The sequence below is a fragment of the Strix uralensis genome, chromosome 7 (genome assembly GCF_047716275.1).
Source record: "Strix uralensis isolate ZFMK-TIS-50842 chromosome 7, bStrUra1, whole genome shotgun sequence".
Lineage (NCBI taxonomy): Eukaryota > Metazoa > Chordata > Aves > Strigiformes > Strigidae > Strix > Strix uralensis.
In genome coordinates, this window is record NC_133978.1 from 31,085,823 (window position 1) to 31,107,691 (window position 21,869).

The 21,869-nt window shown below is 40.8% G+C and overlaps 1 protein-coding gene across 8 annotated transcripts in view; it reads left to right on the forward strand.

Moving 5' to 3' along the window:
* ADD3 (adducin 3) overlaps positions 1-21,869 on the forward strand; it is a 102,447-nt gene that overhangs the window by 61,535 nt on the left and 19,043 nt on the right. For 6 of the 8 annotated variants that reach the window (XM_074875244.1, XM_074875250.1, XM_074875245.1 and 3 more), the window contains one exon: positions 12,610-12,833. In XM_074875244.1, the coding sequence (XP_074731345.1) occupies positions 12,639-12,833 (195 nt within the window). In that variant the 5' untranslated portion in view covers positions 12,610-12,638. Of the gene's footprint in view, positions 1-7,930; positions 8,076-12,609; positions 12,834-19,554; positions 19,698-21,869 lie in introns of those variants that run through there. The other 2 variants (XM_074875248.1, XM_074875251.1) reach the window with 2 other exon arrangements.

Consider the following 21,869-nt stretch of genomic DNA (forward strand, 5'->3'; position numbering starts at 1 on the left):
TTCTCTACTCCATTATTTCCCCTGCCCACCCACCCTAAATGATTTTTAACCTTGATCTCTTTGTGTATCCAGTTTAGACCCTAGCTTCATGAAGAGGTGTGCTGGCACAGGTAGGGGATGGCATTTTAAGAGGTGGGGAGATGAAACATGTGAGTTGGAGGGGCAGGATCACTTCAAGCCAGACAGGAAAACATGAAAAGCTGTAGCATAAGGTATGCTTAACTTAAGTCCTCTAAAGATGATAATTTGGTATGTATTAGGCACACGACGATAACCTCAATCAAATTCTGCATGTCTGTTAACTTTTTTCATGTTATGTTTTAACATACATTAACACTTATGTTTGCAAATGGACAGAAGAGAGGAAAAATTGTCCCATATGTTAGGGCAAAACTAATTCCAGTAATGGAGAAAAAAACAAGATCCTTTGGAGACTGAATGAGGTGAGAAGCAACACTGTCAGCATAATTTAGGAATAGTGATTTACAGGTTTTTGTACCCTGTGCCATCCCATGGCTGATACAAGCTGTTAAAGTCCTACCAACAGAGCCTTACCTCTACACCTCAATTTGTAGCTTGTTTTTTTTTGGAGCATTTACTGGAGTAAATGTGTAGCTTTTTTTCTCAAGATGCCCATGTTTTTTTTCATGCTTCTCATGGCCAATCAGTGGCAATGTGCCTGCTGCAGTCAGGCCTGGGCTTGGCTGGCATCGTTTGTCTCACGCTTTTATTGATCCCTAAAATTACTACTTTTAAATTGCAATTAAAAACCTCAAGACAGCCATAACATTCCCACTATGCCTGTTCTTTATATGTGAAATCAGTATATGCAACTGTGTTCTTTTATTTAAAATGTTCTTAGTTTTTAAATATAACTATCATAAGTCAGCTTTTTTTGAAATGCTCTTGTTTTCTGTTTAATGTGAGAACGTATGTACAGGTCAGTAAAATGTTAAAATTCATTTTTGAGAAGCTAGCCAATTTATTTTGACATGATCAAGCTGATAGTGGTGTATTGATGTAACTTGTGTTATTGCTTCTTATTTAAAATTTATAGTAGAGTGATTCAGAGATCCCAAGATGAACTGGGGGGAATCATGCAGGGTGTGGTGCATAATATAAATAAAGACACAATCTGTCCTGAAGACTTTATGATCGAAGGCCTGGCCCGATTTCATCTTTTCTTCAAGTCTCCAGTTACAGATGTCCCCACTGAGATTAGCTGTTGGCCGGGTTTCCTATTCCTTGCTTACAAGTTACAGAGGGTGTTGAGCTGCAATTCTGTATGGCCAATGCATGGCAGTGGTCTTAAATGGGGTCTACATTGAGCTGTTGGTGGTGGTAAAGGTCAGGATTTGATGTGAAGAGGAGGAACTCCAGGGGTTTGCGCTATAAAAAGGTTTGGCTGCGTGTTGCCATACACAAGATCAGTTGTCCGTGTAAACATTTGTAAAATCCGGCAGTTGCCTTGTGTCGATCATCTGTGTTGCCCACCATCGCAGCCTCTGACCCTCCAGCAAAACCCAGGAGGCAGCTGCTTTGGCCATGACATTTCTCAGGATAATCAAACTGCCATAAATCAAGAAGGCTTTTGATGTGTCCTGGGATCAATAAGAGTTTTCCCTGCTATGTAATGTCACATATTGTACCAGTGACCAAGGAGGGCTCTTGCAGATTGCTCAGAGTAGCCCTCATTACTCCAGATGGTGCTTTCCAGGTCGGTGTAAATCAATGGGATTTTAAAAACTTATGTAAACAGCAGACTTGGTTCTTCTACTCCATAACTCTGTGTAGATCTGCGTAAAGAGTGAAATTCTTTCCCCCTGCATCTGTGTTGTTCAGAGGCAGCCCAAGAAAAATGTCACCAGAGGAAGTTGGAGGCTTTGTATTGCAAGAGGGAGAGGAAGAGCGTCGCATAATGTGAAAGGTTTTGACTGCAATCGGCTTTTCCAGTTATATGTTTTTTTCATGGATAAGTTCTTAGTTTATATTGTGGAGGAACCTAGATTTCATCTTTTTCAAAGGATTTAGGGAGATTTTTCAGCCATTACTTGTCTATGTGTGGGGGTTATGCATTTGCGTACTTTCGTGGCTTAATACGGATAAGTACTAACAGAATGTAATCTTTTAATTTAGCTCTCTTGTCTACTGACTCGTGAAATATTTTTAGGTAACTCAGCCACAAGTGATTATGTAGATAAGTGGAGATAAGTCTTAAAAAAAAAAAAAAAGCTTTTTATTGTCTTAAAGTTGTAATATTTTGGAAAATACTACCTTATTTTTTCATTACCTAGGTCCCAATTATCTCTGAAGCTAGATGAATTCAAAATACTGTCCTTTTCTTTTTCCTCTCATGTGTAATCTACTCTGTCCCTTTGTAGCATGAATATGAGCAGGGTCATGAGAACCAAAAGATGAAGCTGCTTTGGTGCTGCGGCATTTGCGTTTCATCAGAATCCTTAAAACCAAAAGTGAAAAGCAGTTATTCCTATTGAAAACTGATATTTATGTCTTCATTTCTGGGCTTAGAATAAAACTGAAATAGGCATTTGGGGTTTAAGCTACCTGACCTTATTTTGAAGAGTTCCCTGACTTTACTAAGGTCAAACACAAATAATATGATTTTTGCTCTCCAAGTAGTTTACTTGTATTCCTTGTTGAAACTCTGCAAGGTATCCGTTAGTGTAGGGAGTGGATAAATACAGGACACTAATTTCCAGTAAGTGCTGAGACCACTGATGGCTTCTTTGAAATATATAAGTATTTGTTAATAATATTTATTACTTTTGTTCCAGGCATCCAAGTGGGTTTGACATGGGTGGGTAAATGCTGTCATCTGTAAAAGAGGGGTAAGAGAACAGGGTCAGCAAGAGCAGAAATGCACTGCCAGTCTGGGAGAGCCCATCAGGGCCGTGCTGACCCATGAGCCAGTTCTCCCAAGTGGGCTGCACTGCTGGCAGCTGCTTAGGAGTGCCCAGACCTTCCTGTGGTTCCACGGCCTGCTGGCACGCTGGAGTTGTACACATGTTCATGTGCTTTCATCAGCTAGAACTACTGTTTAGGGATGATTGTAATAGGTATGTTCTTAATACACTTCTAAAAGTGATTAAATTTGAATGCATAGTTTATTTTCTATAATTGAGTGCACTTCCAGCAAGTTTGCCAACAACACAAAGCTGTGTGGTGTGGTCGACACACTGGAGGGAAGGGATGTGCCATCCAGAGGGACCTGGACAGGCTGGAGAAGTGGGCCCGTGCAAACCTCACGAAGTTCAACAAGGGGAAGTGCAAGGTCCTGCACGTGGATTGAGGCAATCCCAAGCACAAATACAGGCTGGGTGATGAGTGAATTGAGAGCAGCCCTGTGGAGAAGGACTTGGGGGTGTTGGTTGATGAGAAGCTCAACATGACCCAGCAATGTGCACTTGCAGCCCAGAAAGCCAACCGTATCCTGGACTGCATCAAGAGAAGTGTGACCAACAGGTCAAGGGAGGTGATTCTCCCCCTCTACTCTGCTCTTGTGAGACCCCACTTGCAGTGCTGTGTCCAGCTCCGGGGCCCCCAACATAAGGACATGGACCTGCTTGAGCAGATCCAGAGGAGGCCACAAAGATGATCAGGGGGCTGGAGCACCTCCCCTGTGAGGACAGGCTGAGAGAGTTGGGATCGTTCAGCCTGGAGAAGGATCCAGGGAGCCCTTATAGTGGCCTTCCAGTACTTAAAGGGGGCTACAGGAAAGTTGGGCAGGGACTTTTTACAAGGGCATATGTGATAAGATAATGTGGTGGTAAGGTGATGCCTTTGAACTGAAAGAGGGTAGATTTATATTAGATCTAAGGAAGAAATTCTTCATTATGAGGGTGGTGAGACACTGGCACAGGTTGCCCAGAGAGGTTGTGGATGCCCCCTCCCTGGAATTGTTCGAGGCCAGGTTGGACGGGGCTTTGAGCAACCTGGTCTAGTGGAAGGTGTCCCTGCCCATGGCAGGGGGTTTGGAACTAGATGACCTTTAAGGTCCCTTCTAACCCAAACTATTCTATGGTTCTATGTCTTAGCTTCAAGGTGGCATTGGGAAAGAGCCAGTACTTTTATCTTCACTTGGATTTGCCAAAAGAAACCACTTCCAGAGGAGACTTGGTTGAATTCTTGCGGGTCAAGCACTCCTGCTGCCCGTGAGCTGGCTGAGGGTGCTCACCAGCAAATGCTGCAGCCGAAGCAGTGGCACTGCTGCTATCGCTGTGCTGGCTGGCTCCTTTGCCAGACATCTTCTGCATTCTGATCCTTCTTCTTTGTGGAAGTCCTAAATACTGTAAAGGAATACAGCTTCAGAAAGCTTGCAACTTGAAAATCTGCAGCAATTCATGCTGCTGTGGTCCTTACCAAATCCTCTGGGGCAGCAGAGGTGGGAGGAAGTTTTCTGTGAGTGCCAGACAAATTTTTACCCTGGAGCAAAGTGGAAATGAGCAGGAAAATACTAAAGGGGGAGAAGTAACTTCATTTCTGTCATTGTTTTTCAGTGCATCTTGCTTTGTGAGACCAGCTTTTTCCATATGCCATAGGGAGGAGGTTTTCTTTTCCCTGTCAGCTCCTCTATGTCTCCTTAGCTTTCTGCTACAGTGAGGACATTTTTCCCTGACAGCAGTCTTGCCTTTGGATAGAAGCAGGTTATTTAAGCTCAGTGTTCAGGTATTTTCAAGTTATCTCATATCCTGTGCATGAAATAGAAAAAGAGCTTAAACCAAGAGAAACTTACATTCTCATCATAGAGCTCATTTTTACTGTGCTTACTGTTATACTTCAGTATAACATAGAAGATGAAAGAAAAACAGAGGAAAAGTGAGTGTGAGGTAGGACTCACACACTTTTCCAGTCTAGTGAGTACAGAAACTATTTACAGTTTAACAAATAATTGAATTTTTTAGTTGTTCTGGTGTTTTTACTCAATTTAATGAGGTGATTTTTTTTTTTAAATTTGCCTTAGAAAAGTCCTTCTCCAGAGACTCCACATCATTTGATAGGACCAGTCACTCTGTGTACCTGAGCGTAGGTGACAACCATCAGCCCTCCAAAGTGCAGCTTAGTATTGTTTCAAAATATATGCATAAACTTACATATGCAAATAAAACTTATATTTGAGGAAAATATAACTTTAGCTTTAAAACTGTTTCTGGTAAATTGCAGTGAACCAGGTAGCTATTAAAAATAACAAATAAATAAAAGGAGGAAATAGTACTACCAAAATTTTCTTTTAAAGGAACAAGTTTAGGGAAAGGGAAAAAACAAACCAGTGTGTGATATCTGTGGGTAACTGACCTCCTCTTAAAGCAAGGTTTTATTGACACGATCTATTGTGTCTCTTTTAAACTTACAAATTAATAGTTCATAATTGCTTGTATTGTACTGTTACAGATAACTGGTGTGGCAAACTGTGTCCCGTGGTGAAAGGGAATTTATAGTGAAGAATCAACACGTGACATGAATCCCTCTTTGCCACTCTGGCATTTCAGTGCTTTCTCATGGTGCAGCTGCCTCTTCCTGATGCAATGCAGGAGTACCTGTGTGCATCATTTCAGCAATAAACTCTGAATTCTTCCTCTGCTATTTCTCTATAACCAGTTGCTTGTGTGACTGGGTTTGTTCTGACTTGAATGTTTTTTGTAAAGAAGAGTTTAATCTCAAAATGTTACTGTTTAATGCACAACCTTATCAGTTTGCTAGTAAAACAAGAAAACATCATTTTAGGGAGTGAAGCAAGGAAGCCTCTGTGCTGCTCACTGCTCAGGGGTCACACAATACAGCAATGGAAACAGCCCAGTTATGTACAGCCTTCCCTCAGCACAGTAGGTTCAATACTGGGCAAGATGGACTTTGGATCTGAAGTTCTAGAGGTTGGCCTTTTGGGACTGGTTTTGTCTTTTATTGTGCTGTCACCCAGAAAAGGGTAACTGGGTAACTCGCTCATCAAGGGTTCTCTCCATCATTAAAAACTGTCACACAGCAGTGAAGGAATAACAAAATGTGAATGATTGAAGTATCTTGGGTCTACAGGATTAAGCATACAAGTTCATTTATGAGACTTAACGCATGCAAATAGCATTTATGGCCATGTGGTAGAGCATATTGGATGCATCAAACCATCATTCTAGGCTTGGGGTTTTTTTCCCCCACTGCTTATGCTGCAGAATGTTGGCAGGCTGGCCTGCAAATGTGGAGATGCAGACTGCACCTGCTACAGTCTTGGTGCATTATAGGGAGCCTTCCTTAACAGAGAAAAAACATCACATCTTCATTTAAAACTAAAGGTATAGCCCTCATATTCCGGGTGGCTCTCAGCAACCCACTACGTTATCTGACTCTTTGACAGTGAAGAGCAGCTGGCTCAGTTCCAGTTTGCACTGAGTAAAATGTGAGGTGCAGAGCTTGTTTATGTTGACTTTAATATTGCAGTATATAACTGGGCAAAAATAATGCTTTAGAAATAAAGAAAAAAAAGAAACACAGAAACAAGGTTCAGATACACTTAAGTTCTTACTGCTTGGCAAAAATCTATACTGCTGCCACACAGTCTCTTTAATGGGGTGTGTGAAAGGAGATGATGATTATTTTATTAGCTTACTCTGTTTAAAAGCATAAGAACTTAAATACACAGCACTGGATTAGAATGTTTGGTTTGTAACCAGTTTGGGCTGTAGTGTGACAAATTGTTTATGGCTGCATTGCTACTAGAAGAAGCGGTATTAGACACCCCTGTATCATCACCGCCTTTGTTGCAGAACAAATAATTGTGTATATATACAGTTAGCTGTCTGGGGGAGCTGATACAGCTGAAAATAAATCCATTTAAAAAACCCTAAAGTTTTAAAAAAACAAAACAAACAAAAAAACCAACAAAACCAAACTAAAAAAAACCCAAACCACAACCAATCCAAAACCAACCCCAAAAAATAAACACCCCTCCTCACCCCTCACCCCACCCCCCCCCCAAAAAAAAAAAAAAAACAAACCAAACAAGCCTCAAACCTTAAACTCAGCCAAAGGGTTATTTCTCCTACCCATTCCACTATCTGACCTTACAAACACCTGCTGGTATGAATCTGAAGAGGTGATACAGAGGGAAAGATTGAATGTCTGGGAAGGTTGGGAGAAGGCATGACTACTTTATTTTTTTAATGCAACTACCTTGTGTCAGTTTAAGGGTGTAGTTTGACAGTTTGCCTTGAGTGCTAGTGTACAGAATTAGTAAAATCAGTTAATATAATTTTGAGCAAATGCTACCTGTCTAGTGTAGCAGATTGCTGCAAATTGCAATTAGAAAATGGTAATGTCTGAACACACATCTTACTCATCAGTGTGTAAGGCAAGACTCATAAATGAAACCCAAACCCATTGTAACGTTAAAAAAAAAAAAAAAATCTGTCATTGCATTGTCAGATATGTATGGTATTTGATGTCCTGTTCAGGAGATTAAAAAAATTAATTTAATTTTGAGGTGTTTATGACAATAATTTTTTTGCCCTAGAACAGATGCGATTACTCAATTATATGTCATTACTAAAATTTATATGAGGGAGGATGAACAATTAACTTTTCAATGCCAGAAGATAGTGATGGTGACCCTTGTTTCAGTCCATATTCTCCTACATGTTTTCCTGTCCCTCTTAACCATTCCCTCTTATTCCTTAAGCGTAGCTGACAGTGTTGGCTAAAGCCAAGTCTTTGATTCAGACTGGAACCTGCCTGTTTCATAGGGAGGCTGGAAGAGACACCCAGTTTGCTTCCAACAAGTCTCCTGGCAGACAAGATACTGGAGGGGGGAGAAAGAGCAGACTGTTCCTTAAAAACAAGCAGGCGAGAAATGGCAAGAGCAGAATAACACAACGTGCTACTTAAAAAAGAAATGCTCAGATGTGGTATAGTCTAGCTTGAGTGTTCAGACCTGAAATCAGTTGTACTCGTTAATGATGCAGTGCGCACACAGCTGGTTTGCAGTGCTGGAAACTCTCAAATAGATGGATTGTACTGCATAGAGAAAATAGGGATGTCTGAAGCCAGCCATAAAAAAATCAGCATAAAAGGTAGGTTAATGATTTGTTGCTAGGTGATCTAATTATTTGATCCCTTTTCTGTTGCTCTGTCTTTCTCTTATGGTGGTATTTATTTTTATATACATTCTGTACATTCTGAAATATGTAAATATATCAAGTCAGTGCTTTCTGAGGTGTTCTTTGGCAAGATAAATTTTCATTGCATTTGGTCTCTTGCCTTTTTTTTTTTTTTTTTCCCCCTTCAGTACTCCTTGTTTCTCTGACCTCATTATTTTTTTGAGCTGCTTTTGATTTGACATTGAAAACAGTTATTCCAACAAAAGCAGCACAGCATGTTACTTAGACTTTACAAAGTGTCAGATGGGGATGCTCAGGACTTAATGTTGCAGCCTAAAATCAACAGTTCCAAGTTCTTGAAATAAATTGGAAGCTTTTGTTAAATAAAACTTACTTCTAAGTAGAGAGATGCATAGCCTTCTGACAGAGGTGGAATGTTCTACTTTTTCTCGGTAGCCCAGTTACAGGTATAAAATACAGAACAGGATATGAAGGCCAAACCCATGAGCTATATCAAAGCACGGGAGGACACCTCCTGTTTTCTTTTGTAGCAGTATCAGAGTTCAGTTCAACATGAACTGGGAGGGCATAAGGGAACAGGGGGAAGCAGAGTTAGATTAACAAGTTACCCTGTAGCAAGAGCTTTTGAGCTTCTTTGTTTCATAGGTCCCTAAAAGTATTTTCAGCAGAGGTGGGGATTCTCTGTAACAAAAACTTATACATGCTGACTTGCTCTACATAGTTTCTTTTACCCACTGTTGGAATAGTTGAACCATAGATGGGGAAACTGCTTTTCTGTATACTTTGAATCTCTCTTTGGAATGACAGCATATGAATGTTAGGCCAAAATGTGGGCTAAAATGTGTGTCTCGGCTGAGCAAGACTGATGGCTCTCACCAGGACAAAATCAGATTCTAGTTTAGGTTTGATTTTTCTGTGTATGTTTGTCCTTTGTGACCAGACTAGATATAGTGTCTTGTTGCTATAGGGGTGCACAGTCTCTCATTTCCACCTGTGCCTCAGTCTCTAGAACTACTTATGCAGTATAGCATACATAAGAAACATTAGCTAGTGTTGTTCAGGAAGATGGTAGCTCACTTTCTGTAATTCATGAACATCATTGGAAGGGGTGGAAACCAAAAGTAAACTTGCAGCAAAGCTGTTTTTTCTTCTAGGTAAAAGAATCTCACCAAAAAATACAGAGGGGGAGAGAATCCTCTATCACAATTCATAGATTTTTGAGATCTGGATTTTCTGTAAATATTTCTCTGTCGTTGCCAGTCCTGTGCTGAGAAGGAGGTACAGATTTTTAGATCCCTAAAAGCTGAGCACGTTTTTAACAAATTCCTCTTTTTTTAAAAAAAATCAGTGCAAGATGCAAATAAATAATAGAAGAATGGCTGATTTGTTTGAAAATTTTCCAGCTGAACAGTAGGGGTTATATGAGAGTCAGCCTGGGCCCAACAGAGTGGGCATTGAACCAGACCTAATAAGAACAACTGGACCAAATACCCATATTATGTTCAGTAAGGGAAGGGGTTTTTTGTAGTACAAGGACTTTAATGTTGTAATCTTAATGGCTAGAGGTAACAAACCAGTCTGAAAGGAAGGAGGAAAAAATGAAGTCCAAAGCAATTAGAAAAATCTCTTTTGTGGATTTTAGGTATTGCCAGCCACATTTGTGTCTTTTTACAGATGAATGGGCTTTTCTGTCCCTGTAAGAATGAATTGTAAAGTAACGGACTTGAACTAATTATGTCCTGTAAACCTATAATAATAACAATAAAAGTTTTTTGAAGTTCAGACATGCGTGTAGTTGGTCCAACCAACCGAATGGATCAGCAGTTGAGCAAGTTCGCCACTCGGGGTTAACAGGATTCAGCAGCATTTTAGGAAAAACAGTTGGATAAGGCAACTCCTGGGAAGAAGTAACTGAAGAGCAGGAATCGCAGCAGGTTGCCAATTCAAGCAAGGTTCTTGCCATCTGCACCTCTAGACAGCTCTCAGTTACCAGCAGGTGCTGGAAGGTGTCTGTTCTGACTCAGATGGACGTATTTACCCTGACGCAGATAGAGAACAGTGTAGGTTGAGAGGTCTGGTCTCAAGCTCTTCATACCTTGTGGCATTTGGAGAGTGAGCTCATGGTGTTGTCTTCTCCAAATGCTTTTTTCTTTTGCTTCTTAAACCCTGCCATTTTTCAGAGGGGGTGAGAGGGGAGACATAATACATGGTTACATTTATAAGGGTATCTCTTCTAACCTGAAGAGAGGGAAGCTGAGCTGTGATCATATCCCCAAATGCTGTCCCAAGGGGTTTTATTCTTCTGCTTCAATGCTCTCAGCTGGAAAAGACAATAGTTCATTCTTTAGAAAAACTTAAGCTCCTTTTATACTTCTACTAGATTTTTTCCCAAACCTTCACTTCCTTGAAGCAAGCCCCTTGTCTTCTCCCCAGCACCCACAAATTGATCACACATAGCAGGCGGGTCAGTCAGCAAATGCTAAATGAACTCATGCTGCACCCGAGCAGCAAATGCAAAACTCACTGGTATGCTTCCACAGCCTCCGTAACAAAGCCACCAGAGTTCATGGAGCTTGTCTCCAGGATGCAAATTATACATCGCAGAACGTGGTACCTTCATCCAGAATGCCAGGTACCTCCTGGAAGCTCTGTGCCTGCAGCTGGACAGTGTTGCATCCCAGATCTTGTTTTCTCCCTCAAAAAAAAAGAGGGCATAAAGAACAAAACCAATTACATCCTGTAGTGGTTTTTTAATTTTTTTTTTTTTTAGAAGGGTGTTAGTTGTATTTCATCTTAATCCCGAATTTTATCATAATCTATAATATACAAGAAAATCATAACATGGTTTTCTTGTACCTTATTTGCTAATGATTTCCTAGCTCTGTAGGTGATATCCTGTCTTGTCTTCTGTCTGGGGTTTCATATTTGGTAGCAGGGCTGTAGTGCCCCAGGATTCCATCCTTGCGCTCTCCCTTGCAGCTTGCCAGCAAAGCTGTTTGGGTGTCAGTGTGGGAAACTGGCTGAAAACCAATTTGCATCCTCCTGCCAGCTTGGTTCGTGGCGTGGCTGCGCAGCAGAGAGTGCAGCACAAGGAGTGAAAGGGCTGGTCGCAGGCAGGAAGAGGGCTTGGGCTGCTGAAGCTGGTTTTAACAGGGCTTCCAGATGATTCATTTGGAAAATGCATGAGGTTATAGTTGGAGGAGTTCAGATGCTCCGTGTCAGTTCACTGTTCACAGAATACCCCAAACGAGGGATGGATGAGCTGTGCCGTGTAGCAAGGACACTTTAAACCACTGATACCATACTGTCAAACCACACTGTTTAACACTGCTCAACAACCCTCATTCCTTCATGTTTGGCTTTTTTTCTTCTGAAGATGTGAATTATTTACATACCAAATACATTTGCATGCAAATATTTTTATATTAAATATATTATTGAATGCCTATATTTGCATGTTAAAATGTATTTTCATAATACACTATCTCTTCCTACAAATCTTGCTTCTCTTTGTTCCTCAAACCTGAGAAAATGTCACTCTTCAGTACCTGTTTGAGGAATGGTGTTCCTGAGTGTGCTTCTGTATGAAAATTCAGGTGCCTGCTTTTCTGCTTTTGATCCAGTTCTGTTTGTGTTTACAAATACTTATCAGGTTTTTTAAATTACGTTTTAAACATAGCTTTCTACCAAGACATGAAAGGCTTTTTTTGCTGGGTTTTTTTTTCCTAATGTAATAAGCTTCTTTTTTTTTTTTTTTTTTAATGTAATGAGTTTCAGTGGGGATCTTGGTGTACAACTGCACACAAGAGGAGAAAAGCTAAAACTCAGGTGTCTGCTGTGGATGCAGCTGCAATCATGTGCAACCCAACGTATGACCTTTTCTGCAGTTCCCTTGGTGTCTCCTAGTGTCTCCTGAAAGCGCAGGCACCAGCCAGTGCTCTGCTGAGATCCCCCAGCAGTCTTCAAGCGGCCCGACACCTTGTCTTTAAGCTGGGGTTATGAGATGCTTCGGAAATGCTGTAATTGAGGAATGTCTTCGTTCAAGTTGGGAGATGAACTCTGAGCAGATGTTAAACAGAGGTCCTGTCTTCTGGGTGTGCTTGGTTGAACATGTCAGGAAAAAGAGCTATATAAAAACCTTGGGGGGGTGATGAGTGCAATGTAAAATGATACAGGAAAGTTTGTCGTAAAATATATTATGGTCATTTCAAATGTCATAATTTTTAATTGTATGCTGTTGGTTTTTTATTTGAATTGGAATAGAGATGGTTATGCACTATCAGAGAACTCATTAATGGTTTTTAAACACTTCTCTAGAATTTCTTCCTTAGTTTTCTGATTATGATAATTATTCACTTGTTCTTTCATTTTAGATGATGTTCTGCAGAGATGAAAAAGAACATCATTTGTGTCCAGACTTGGAAGTTATATTCAATGCCCTCCTTTTAGCGGTTAATCGTTCTTCCCTCTTTTTTATTTGTTTCAGGTGAAGCCTACTATCCACAGTGTTGAAGCATGAGTACTGATGCCAGTCAGGTGGTGATCACTACTCCTCCCGCAGCCACGATGCCTCACAAAGAGCGGTACTTTGATCGCATCAACGAAAATGACCCAGAGTATATTCGGGAGAGAAACATGTCTCCTGACCTGAGACAGGACTTCAATATGATGGAGCAAAGGAAGAGGGTCACTCAGATACTGCAGAGCCCTGTGAGTGGGATTATGGGGGGATGAGAACGAAAGAGGGTTGTTTTTTGAGATTCCTGATTAACTTTCTGAGACTTAAAAAAATAAATCTATGTCACAGCTAGCTAGAATAACTCTGGACCATCTTCTAAGAAGAGTCACTAAACAGATTATCCAGCATTTTGTTTGCATAGTCTTTTGTCTGTGAACAAGCAGCCTTTATTGTGTTGTTTTTTCTCCTGATGCTTTTATATTCCTACGCTTCACTGCAGTATTACAAAAAGATCTGGCTGGCTGCAGGGCACTTAATTAAAACTTAGGGGCAGGGAAGAGAGTGAAGGAGTCACCGGTCAAATAGGAACAAATTAGGGCATTACGTGGTGTTCTGCTTTCTGGGTTTGAATATTAACCTATCATTTGCATCAGGAATGCTTTAATTAACATTTTTAATTGGGTTAAGTTTGTTTAAAAGCTAGACTATATGTTCTTTTCATGTCCTTGGGGGTGATCATACGCATACTTGGCCATATTAGCATCATGTGGTTGTGTAAGTTCAGCACTTGTGTAGGCTACATGTTAAAATATTAAATCTGTTGAACCACTCTCATAGTAGTTTTAATTTATATTTTAATGCATGCATTCTTTGGGTTTAACCTGATGAATACATTGGAAAGTAATACTGTTGCCTTGAGTATTTTGAAGCCATAGGAGAAAGCACTGTATGAGGGTGAGCCTTTGGGGGCGGTGGGGTGGAATGTGAGCAGTGAGGATAATGGGACTGAGAAGGGGTTAAGCAGTTTTACAGATCCTTCTCTCTTCAGTTCCTCTCTAAGTTGGGGTGCTTCTTCTGTAATTTTTTTTTTTGAAGCTTTTCCATATGTAATGAGATTGCAAACAGCTGTTAGTAATCACCCTATTATAGTCATCCATGAATAACAGGATTGTTTGCTAAAGTGTTGTCGTGGAGTGCCTCTTGGATCTTGTGTGTTGCTCTGAGTATAATGTGAACCTGTTGACTAAGGAATTTATTACTTTCAAGACCATTTGTGCAAGCTTGGTTTTGCAGCCAAGCTCTTTTATAAAGAAAATTCTCTAAGGAGATATTGCATAATGCTTTAATCATGATAATTTTATGTTAAACACTTGACTGTAAAATGTGATCGGAGCCTGCTCCTTCCTGTTAAAATATTCACATTAGGAGTAGCCAGGACTCACAGCAAAGACTAGATCTTTAGCTTAACAGACAAAAATAAGTTACAGAGACCTTATTCGGGTTTGTACGTTTGTTATTTTTTGGTCCTTTCGATGGCAGTATTGAATCTGACGAGTGTAACTATTTCCTTAACATTTTGGGGGACCTTTTGCCGAGTCTGCCAAACATAATAAATGTCCCTTTGCCGCAGCCTCTGTGGTTTTTTTAATAGATGCAGTGTCAGCATGCAGATTTTAGGAAGGGGGTTGAAGAGGGGCAACCCCTGAGTCTAGGTAACTGTTTTAATAGAAGATTCGAGGACAAAGAGCTGCTGGGCTGCTGTTAGTGTCCTGCTGCAAGAGAAGCTGAGCCCAGCACTTTTTGGAAAGTGACTGTTTGAAGCTGCCAGTAAGTTGCAAGTTTTTGTTATGTAAGGGAACAGTTGTCCAAATAAGCCAAGGGCCTGCCGCCTGCTCGGCTCTTGGCATCTGCCAGGGAGAAAAGGGAATGTGGGAGCTGAGTGTGTGAGGCACGAAGAGGAGGTGTCGAGCTACCAGTTCCCCTCACTTAAGTATCTCCTTTTATTGTCTCTTCTCTTGAACTAGAAAATTTAGAGTAACCCTGCTATGATTTCTCATGTGAGGAAGTAAAAGCATTTTTAATACAGTATCTGTGACTGAATGTCCATCAAGCAAATTTCAAAACTGGTTTTGGGGGTAGAAACTTCCAGGTTCCAGCTGTGATGTGCCATAGTGTACTTGAGAGTCAGGACTGAAGACGATTACCTTTTCTCCTCCTGAATATAATACTTGTCACAAGAGGGCCAGAAAGCATTTTTCCTGTTACCAGTTTGCGTAACACAGGTTCAGGGTTGAATTAACAAGTATTGTGCATAACGTTTTTGTTCTGTAGCTGCAGAATTACATTGCATTAGAAGTTTGCATAGAGCTTTGTTGCTTCTCTGGTTTATTCCAGTCAGCAAGGAGGAAATAGTTTGAAGGTGTTTGAATGAAGAGGAAGAGAGGTTATCAGACACATTTTAGAGAAGAGCTTGCTCAGTGGTAAATCTTGACCCAGTCTTAGATATATGCATCCATATCTTCACCCAGTCTTGATATATGTATTCAGATCAGAGAAACAGTCGCTGACTCATCTTGTGGCAGGTATTAGTAAATATGAAGTGTATGTAGCAAGGATAATACCTTTCTTAAAAATACACAAGCATATATGGATTTGAGGTGAGCTTGTTTGAACATGCACTTTCTCTGAGCAAAGGATTATGGTGTAAAACTAAAAGGGTTAATCACTGCCATAAACTAGGAAGCTTAGGTACTGATTTAATCTGTTTTATTAACAGGCTTTTTTCTTTCAAGTAGGAAAATCTAAATCCTTTAGCAAGAAAATAAGTTAGAGAATATATTTCAGGAACCACGGTATGTATTTGTGCAGCACATGTTATTGTAAGGGCTACAGGCCTGACCAGACATCTTCAGACATCAAACTGCTGCATCTCTCTGATGTGCCATTTGATGCACATATTGATGCGCGTTCTGACTACTTCCCTCTGATGTGCAATTTCCCTTTCCTAAATTAAATAATTTAAAAGCTACTGAAAAGCTATTCCCATTACCTCTGATGCTTGCTAATGTCTTAGAGTTTGTTCATAATAAGTCTTAAATGAGTTATAGGAATTTTATGACCGCTGCCCACAAAGAACGTCCTGACATTATAAGTGGATTCTCAGACATGTTTGCTTAATACTGCATGTAACCTGTGAGCATCTGATAGGACCTGCATGTTTGTTCTGGGTCTGTTAGAAAGGTGGAAAGAAATTAAAGTCAGCTGGGTCAGAGCAGCTTGATAGCATCTAGACGTACTGCTTGGCCAATCTTTAAGATAAAGCTGTTTGAGTTTATTTCAGTATTGTCTGCAGGTTCAGAAGGTTCAGGTACTGTGTTGTTATTTTTAAAAAAAAAAAGGTACTACATGTGTGCAGTGGACTAATTTTATTGGTCTACATTGGGTCAGAGATACTTGACCTATAATACATCCAAAATTTGAAAATATGGGGGATTTTTTTAGATTTTCCAACTTAACTCTGAAATTAAAAAGTTGTGTCTTTTTATATGCTAAACAATCATATATTGCTTGTTACACAGGGTAACTACCTCTTTCAAAGAGTAAACATTTATTTGCTGTATCATCAAACCCCTTCTTTCAGTTATGGTATGAAAGTCCTCCTGGCTTTCATTTCCTTCTGGCATTTCTCTGGTGCCCTCACCATGGCAACCAGAACCTTCAAAAACACTTTTTTTAAAAAAAAGGCAGTGGTTGCACAGTTATCATGTGTGAAGACTGAATAGTCAGTTCAGCATCGAGGAGCTGCATGAACATACAGCAGGGAGAAACTCCCTGCAGCCCTCCCGGAGCAACTGGCGGAGGTGTCAGGTGTTTCTGCAGGCAGGCAGCAGTGCCACACTGCTTCCAGTGAAGTGAGACCGTGTGAAACAATTATCTAACTGTCAGGAAAGCTAACTACAGACTTCAGCAAACAGGACTCTGTGTGTAACCTGACAGGAAATTAGGATCACTGCTTAAACTGCATTGAGGAGTACCTTACATCCACTTTATATCACTGTATTTGAAGAAAAGCTAGAAGTCAGAGTGAAAATGGGAGAGGATACATTCACTTATTTATGCATAAGATATATTGTTATATGAGATATATTTCATTATTTTTACTGATGTAAGAAAAAGTCAGAGTAGTCAAATTCGTGTATAAGAAAGTGATGAGTGGAACAGATGAACTATGTAAATGTAAAAATGCCCATATACTGGAATTTAAATGCCTGGTTTGTGTTTTGAATTTACCAGTGAAAATTTTGTGTGGCTTGTTGAGACCCATTGAGCATGTACTTGCCATTTTCATATATGAAACACACAGTTATTTGGAGCTTGTTTTGTTTTAAGTTGAGCACTTTGCTGGCAGGATCTCATCATGCTTTGCTTTAAATTCATGTTGGATGTAGAGAGCGCATACCGATCCACGCAGCTTGCAGGGCATTCAGGGCGATTCTGGCTCGTGCTGCCATTACATGAGGGCACTGGTTCAGGTCTAGCCATCTGGATTGCAAAATCAGGGTTTTTTTTATGCTGAGGTTAAAAATGCACTTCTCTCCCATGCCTGCCTTCCTTCCTTCCTTCCTTCTACATGCACACACACCTCTGCCTCCCACGCTAGCTGGTCTTGCCCAAAAAAGTGGGGAGATAACAGTCCTGCTTAGCAACTCCTCTGTTCAGAGGTCTGCCTTAGCATGCAGGCAGATTTTTCTCCTCAAAAACAAGCAAAGCCACCTACACTTGAATATTTTTTTTCTGGCTATGTTATTTTCAAACCATAAGAACAGAGGAGAAGGATGATTTAATTTATTTTTCCCCCAGCTTTTGTGATTGTCTATCTTGCTTTATTTTGTATCAAGTGAATGCGCAGTATTTTCACAACACCACTCCCTTTTGGGGAAGCTTATTTTCTTAAAATATCAAAGTCTTTTCAGTTCCTCACATGTTTCAGCTTCCACTCACCACAGGTTCAAAAGCCTTTCAGATCCTTCAGGAGCATCATCCTTTGGTTGGGAAGGGCTCACAACCTTATACCTCTCCTGGGCAGGCCTCTTGCACCGCAGCTCCCTTCTCTGCCTGTCTGCTCTGACGTGTTCATGACTTCCTGCTGGGGAGCCCTCCTCTCCTCACAATGGCTTTTTAAATCGCATGCTTTTGTCATACGACCTGTGCAGCATTTCATTCACCAGGGGAGATGAGCTCAACTTGGTACATCATTTAAGATATGTCAGAAGATGTCTCTTAAAGATCCCTTCTGAGCCGTGACAATATCCTGCTGTGCCTGGGGCATACTGGGGCGCTGAACTTGTCCAGTGAGGGGGAACGTGTGCTCACGGTAATGCTGTGTTAATCAGGGCCATCCACTAGATCTCTATGAGAAACCAAGAAATCCCATTGCCTAAATTCTATTTCTATAGCTGTGACAGTGCAGGGTCAATTTATATCCACGTTCTCACACATACCAGCGCTGCAAGTGTGATTGAAAGTTTTCTGCTGTTCCCTGCTTTCTTATGTTAAAAGTGAAAATTACCTTTAACCCCTCTTGTATGCCCATATTGCTGCTTTCCATTTTGTCTGAACTGTGGTTTTCATTAGATATAAATGCCAACAGTTTCCAAATTTAAATTACTTTTTTTTTCATCCACGTTTCTAATCCTCCTGCTGATTGCTGAACTGCTTGACTTTGGGTTTTTGTCATCTCGGGGAGTGTCTGCAAATCCTGTTGTACTTTTGACACCATGTTCTTTAGATTATTCAAATCATTAAACCATCAGATCAATCCTCCTTTGCCTGAAAACTTTCCTATGGTCCTATATGTATTTGAAGTTATTAACTGTAAATAACACTCAGAAGTAATTCTGGAGGAAAGTGATAGGGAGATATAAAATACAGTGCATTGTAAAGAAATCCACCATTTTTCTTTCATTCACTAGACCTGTAAATTCTGTCCAATAAAGGCATCAAGTTGGTCTGGTGAGAGCAGGAAAAGGGGTTTCCATTGTGGTACAAGTAATGAATAACAATTAAAAGGCCTTACTTATCTGTATTCGTTTTTAAGTCCTTTTTTGAGGGGAGGGGGGGCTGTTAAATAATCCTTTGGTTTAGTACAAGCTCTTAGCAGTTCCTGGAAAATCCTGAAAAGTCATGACTGATGACTTTTCTCCCTGGCTGCAGGAGCATGTGCATTCTTCAGAACACCCTTCAAGAGCTCTCCCCATCGTCCATCCTGGGGCATCACCACCCACCCTACTCCTGTGCTTACTGAAAAAACAGTTAATTATGCTCCGAAATGTGTAAGACTCCTGACAAACTGAAATTTGATTTCTTCTAGCATTTTAAATTTTGGCAGTTATATTCCATGTAGCAAGGTGTGTAGCGTGGCTTTACTCCATGAGATGACAGGAGCGAGGGACCCAGACCCCACATTCATGGCAGCAGTTGTATGAGCATGGGGATTGCTGGGGCTGGAACTTTGGGAGCTGCATGGGCTGAAGATGGACTTTGCAAAGGAGGTTAGTGGTTTGGGTTTTGCTTTAATCATAGGGTATCTCTAGGCTGCTTATCACAGGAGTAAACATGCTGCTTCAGCTCAGGAAGGAAAGCTAGTGTGTACCAGGTTAGAGGAGCTGGAAAAACCGGCGCAGGCTGAGTTCTCTATGGGACCAGCTTGCTGTCAATCAAGTTGCTGAATTCAGCCCAGATACCTACACGCTTCACTGCAAATGAAGAGATTATTATAACTTTACCTAATTCCTTGTATTTATTACTTGAGCCTATTTCTTTCACAGAAGCCCCCCCTCCCCCTTTTTTTTTTTCCTTGGCGTTAACAAACACTTTTTCTGACTCTTATCTTCTCACCACCAGCCTTAACTCACTGGCGGTTTTTTTGTGGTCAACTCCACCCTTTTCCACTTAGGGCACCGGTTGTTTGTATCTAAACTCCAGTCTTGAAACAGCCTGTTATGAAGCTGTATGGGCTGTTTTGGTGAAGGTCTTCCTCTCCGCGGGCAGCTGCGCTTACAGCACAGGACTTAAAATTAACGTCTCTTCACTCTCAAGAACTAAATACCAGTTAAGTTTTGAAACTTTTCTTCAATGGTGGTGATTTGGCTGCTATTGTCGGGACCTCACATATCTTTTCTAGCTAATTTCCTGTAGACTGACATATCAAACTGTTTGGGCCTTACTGTAACTAGTCCTGATGTGAGCACATGCTTCTCCTCTTAAAGGTTTGTGATGGTGAGGAGTATTTGCAGATCATTCGTATGCCATTGTTTTCTCTATTTACAGGAAAAATGTTTTCTTATTATTTTATTTCTACTTCTTTTGAGTGGATAAGGACTACATGGAGAAATCAATGGTCAACAAACAAGAAGCAACATATGTAAGACAGTCAAAATACTTACGAGCCTTCATACTTCTTAACATCCTTAGAGAGCTGCCTACCAAGATGAGGAGATCAATACTAACATTTTCTAGCAGCATTATTCTTCTCTGCTATATACAGGTGTATGCATGTAAAATAGGTTATCCTAGTAAGTTGGTTATTCTAGGTTTTTTTGCTTGTGTTGACTGAAAAATACCAGTTGTCAACTGGTATATGCAAATGTTGCTTTGATTCTTAAAAGCCCCACTTTACACTGTCAGCTCACCCTTAGACTGTCCTGAAAGAAAATGGAAATAAATGAGTCAGAGCTGAGGCTTGTAACTTCACTCTTGAGTTTCAGAGAGCCCTTGCAGGTCTAAGTTGAAAGATTTTTCCATTTAAGCTGCTTGAGTTTATGATGTGTATTTGGAAGATGATTGCAAATATTTCTGGAGAAGTAATTTTATGATATTAGAAAGACCTTGATCTAATGATGCAACTAATGGCTCTATCAACAAAAGCTGTATCTGTTCTTCAGGCTGCAGTACTGTGTAAGGCTGTCTAAGCTGGTGTAAAAGAACTGGCTGGAGTTTTAGAAACAAAAAGTTTAGAAACTGTGGAGTTCTAGAAACCGTTTTAGGAATGGGCTGAGCTGCTCTGTATATTTTTACTGGTGAGTTGTGGGGAAATTCATGTCTCAGTGCAAGGTAGTGGAGTGGCATTCAGAAGGTGGGTGAGGCGGAAGCTTGGCTGTGCAAGGGATGCTTTGGTTCATGGTGTAAATGCGAAACTATGTTTTCCTCTGGTGTAACTTTAGTGTAGTTCAGCTCACTGCTGTTTTGAAGAGAACAACCTCAGCTGGCAGTAGTGGAACGGGGGAGTTTGCAGCCTGCTGTATATCGAGATCAGGCTATTTGCTTAGGTGGTTATCTGCTGCCAGGTGAATAAAAGCTCTACTTGGCATTCTAGTTGTGCATCTTGTCTGAAATGTTGCTTTACCTCCTTCCTATAGCTGTCAGGGGTGCAGTTTTCATACCATGGGCTGTTTTCTATGCAAACTTTCAGCAGGATGCTTGAAGTGCTGTTCCAGCACAAACAAGGCGGGGACATTGGTGCTTGGCTGGCCAGGTGAGCTCACTGAAGGCAGAAGGATGCTTGTGCAAACAGGAAACGATTCTCAGCTATGGTGTGGTGGGTTATCCAGGCAGCAGCCTTGCTGTAGCACTGGTGCAGACACAGGCAGGTTGGCCGAGTCCAGAGGTGGTGCAGCTGTGTTGACAGGCAGCATGGGCAGCCACGAGGTGCTCTGCTTCTCACTTTGAGACTCAGTACCCCATTGTAAAAAGTCACTGCTCCTATTGTATCATCTTATGTCCAAAGTTTTAGTGTTTTAAAACAAACCGACCAAAAAAACCCACATGTACCCAAAGAGCTATTTAAATCCCAGAGCTGAAACTTTCTTTTTATTGAGCAATGCTGAGCATACAGCTGAATAACACAATTTTTCATTCATCTGACAGTACAGTTTTTTCTTTGTCAGCATTTTCTTGTCAAATACTACATCTGAAATTACTAGTGACCTTTCCACTTGAAAAATATCTGCTTTGTGCCAGAGCGGAGAGTTTGTCGTCTTTTTGAAAACATCTCTCTCAAGCGTGACTTGGTCACCTGTGGGCATTTGCAGTGTAATGCCATATATATATATTACAGTCTTATGAATTAAAGCAAAACCACAGTGCTTGGTCTCCAGGCTGCAGTTAGGTTTTCAGAAGCACATTCCTGCTGCTGAATGGGTCAGATCCCAAAATTGGAGCCCTGCACGGTAGTGGTTTTATGGAAATCAGTGCTGTACAGTGAAAACTCCAGTAAATATCATTCATTT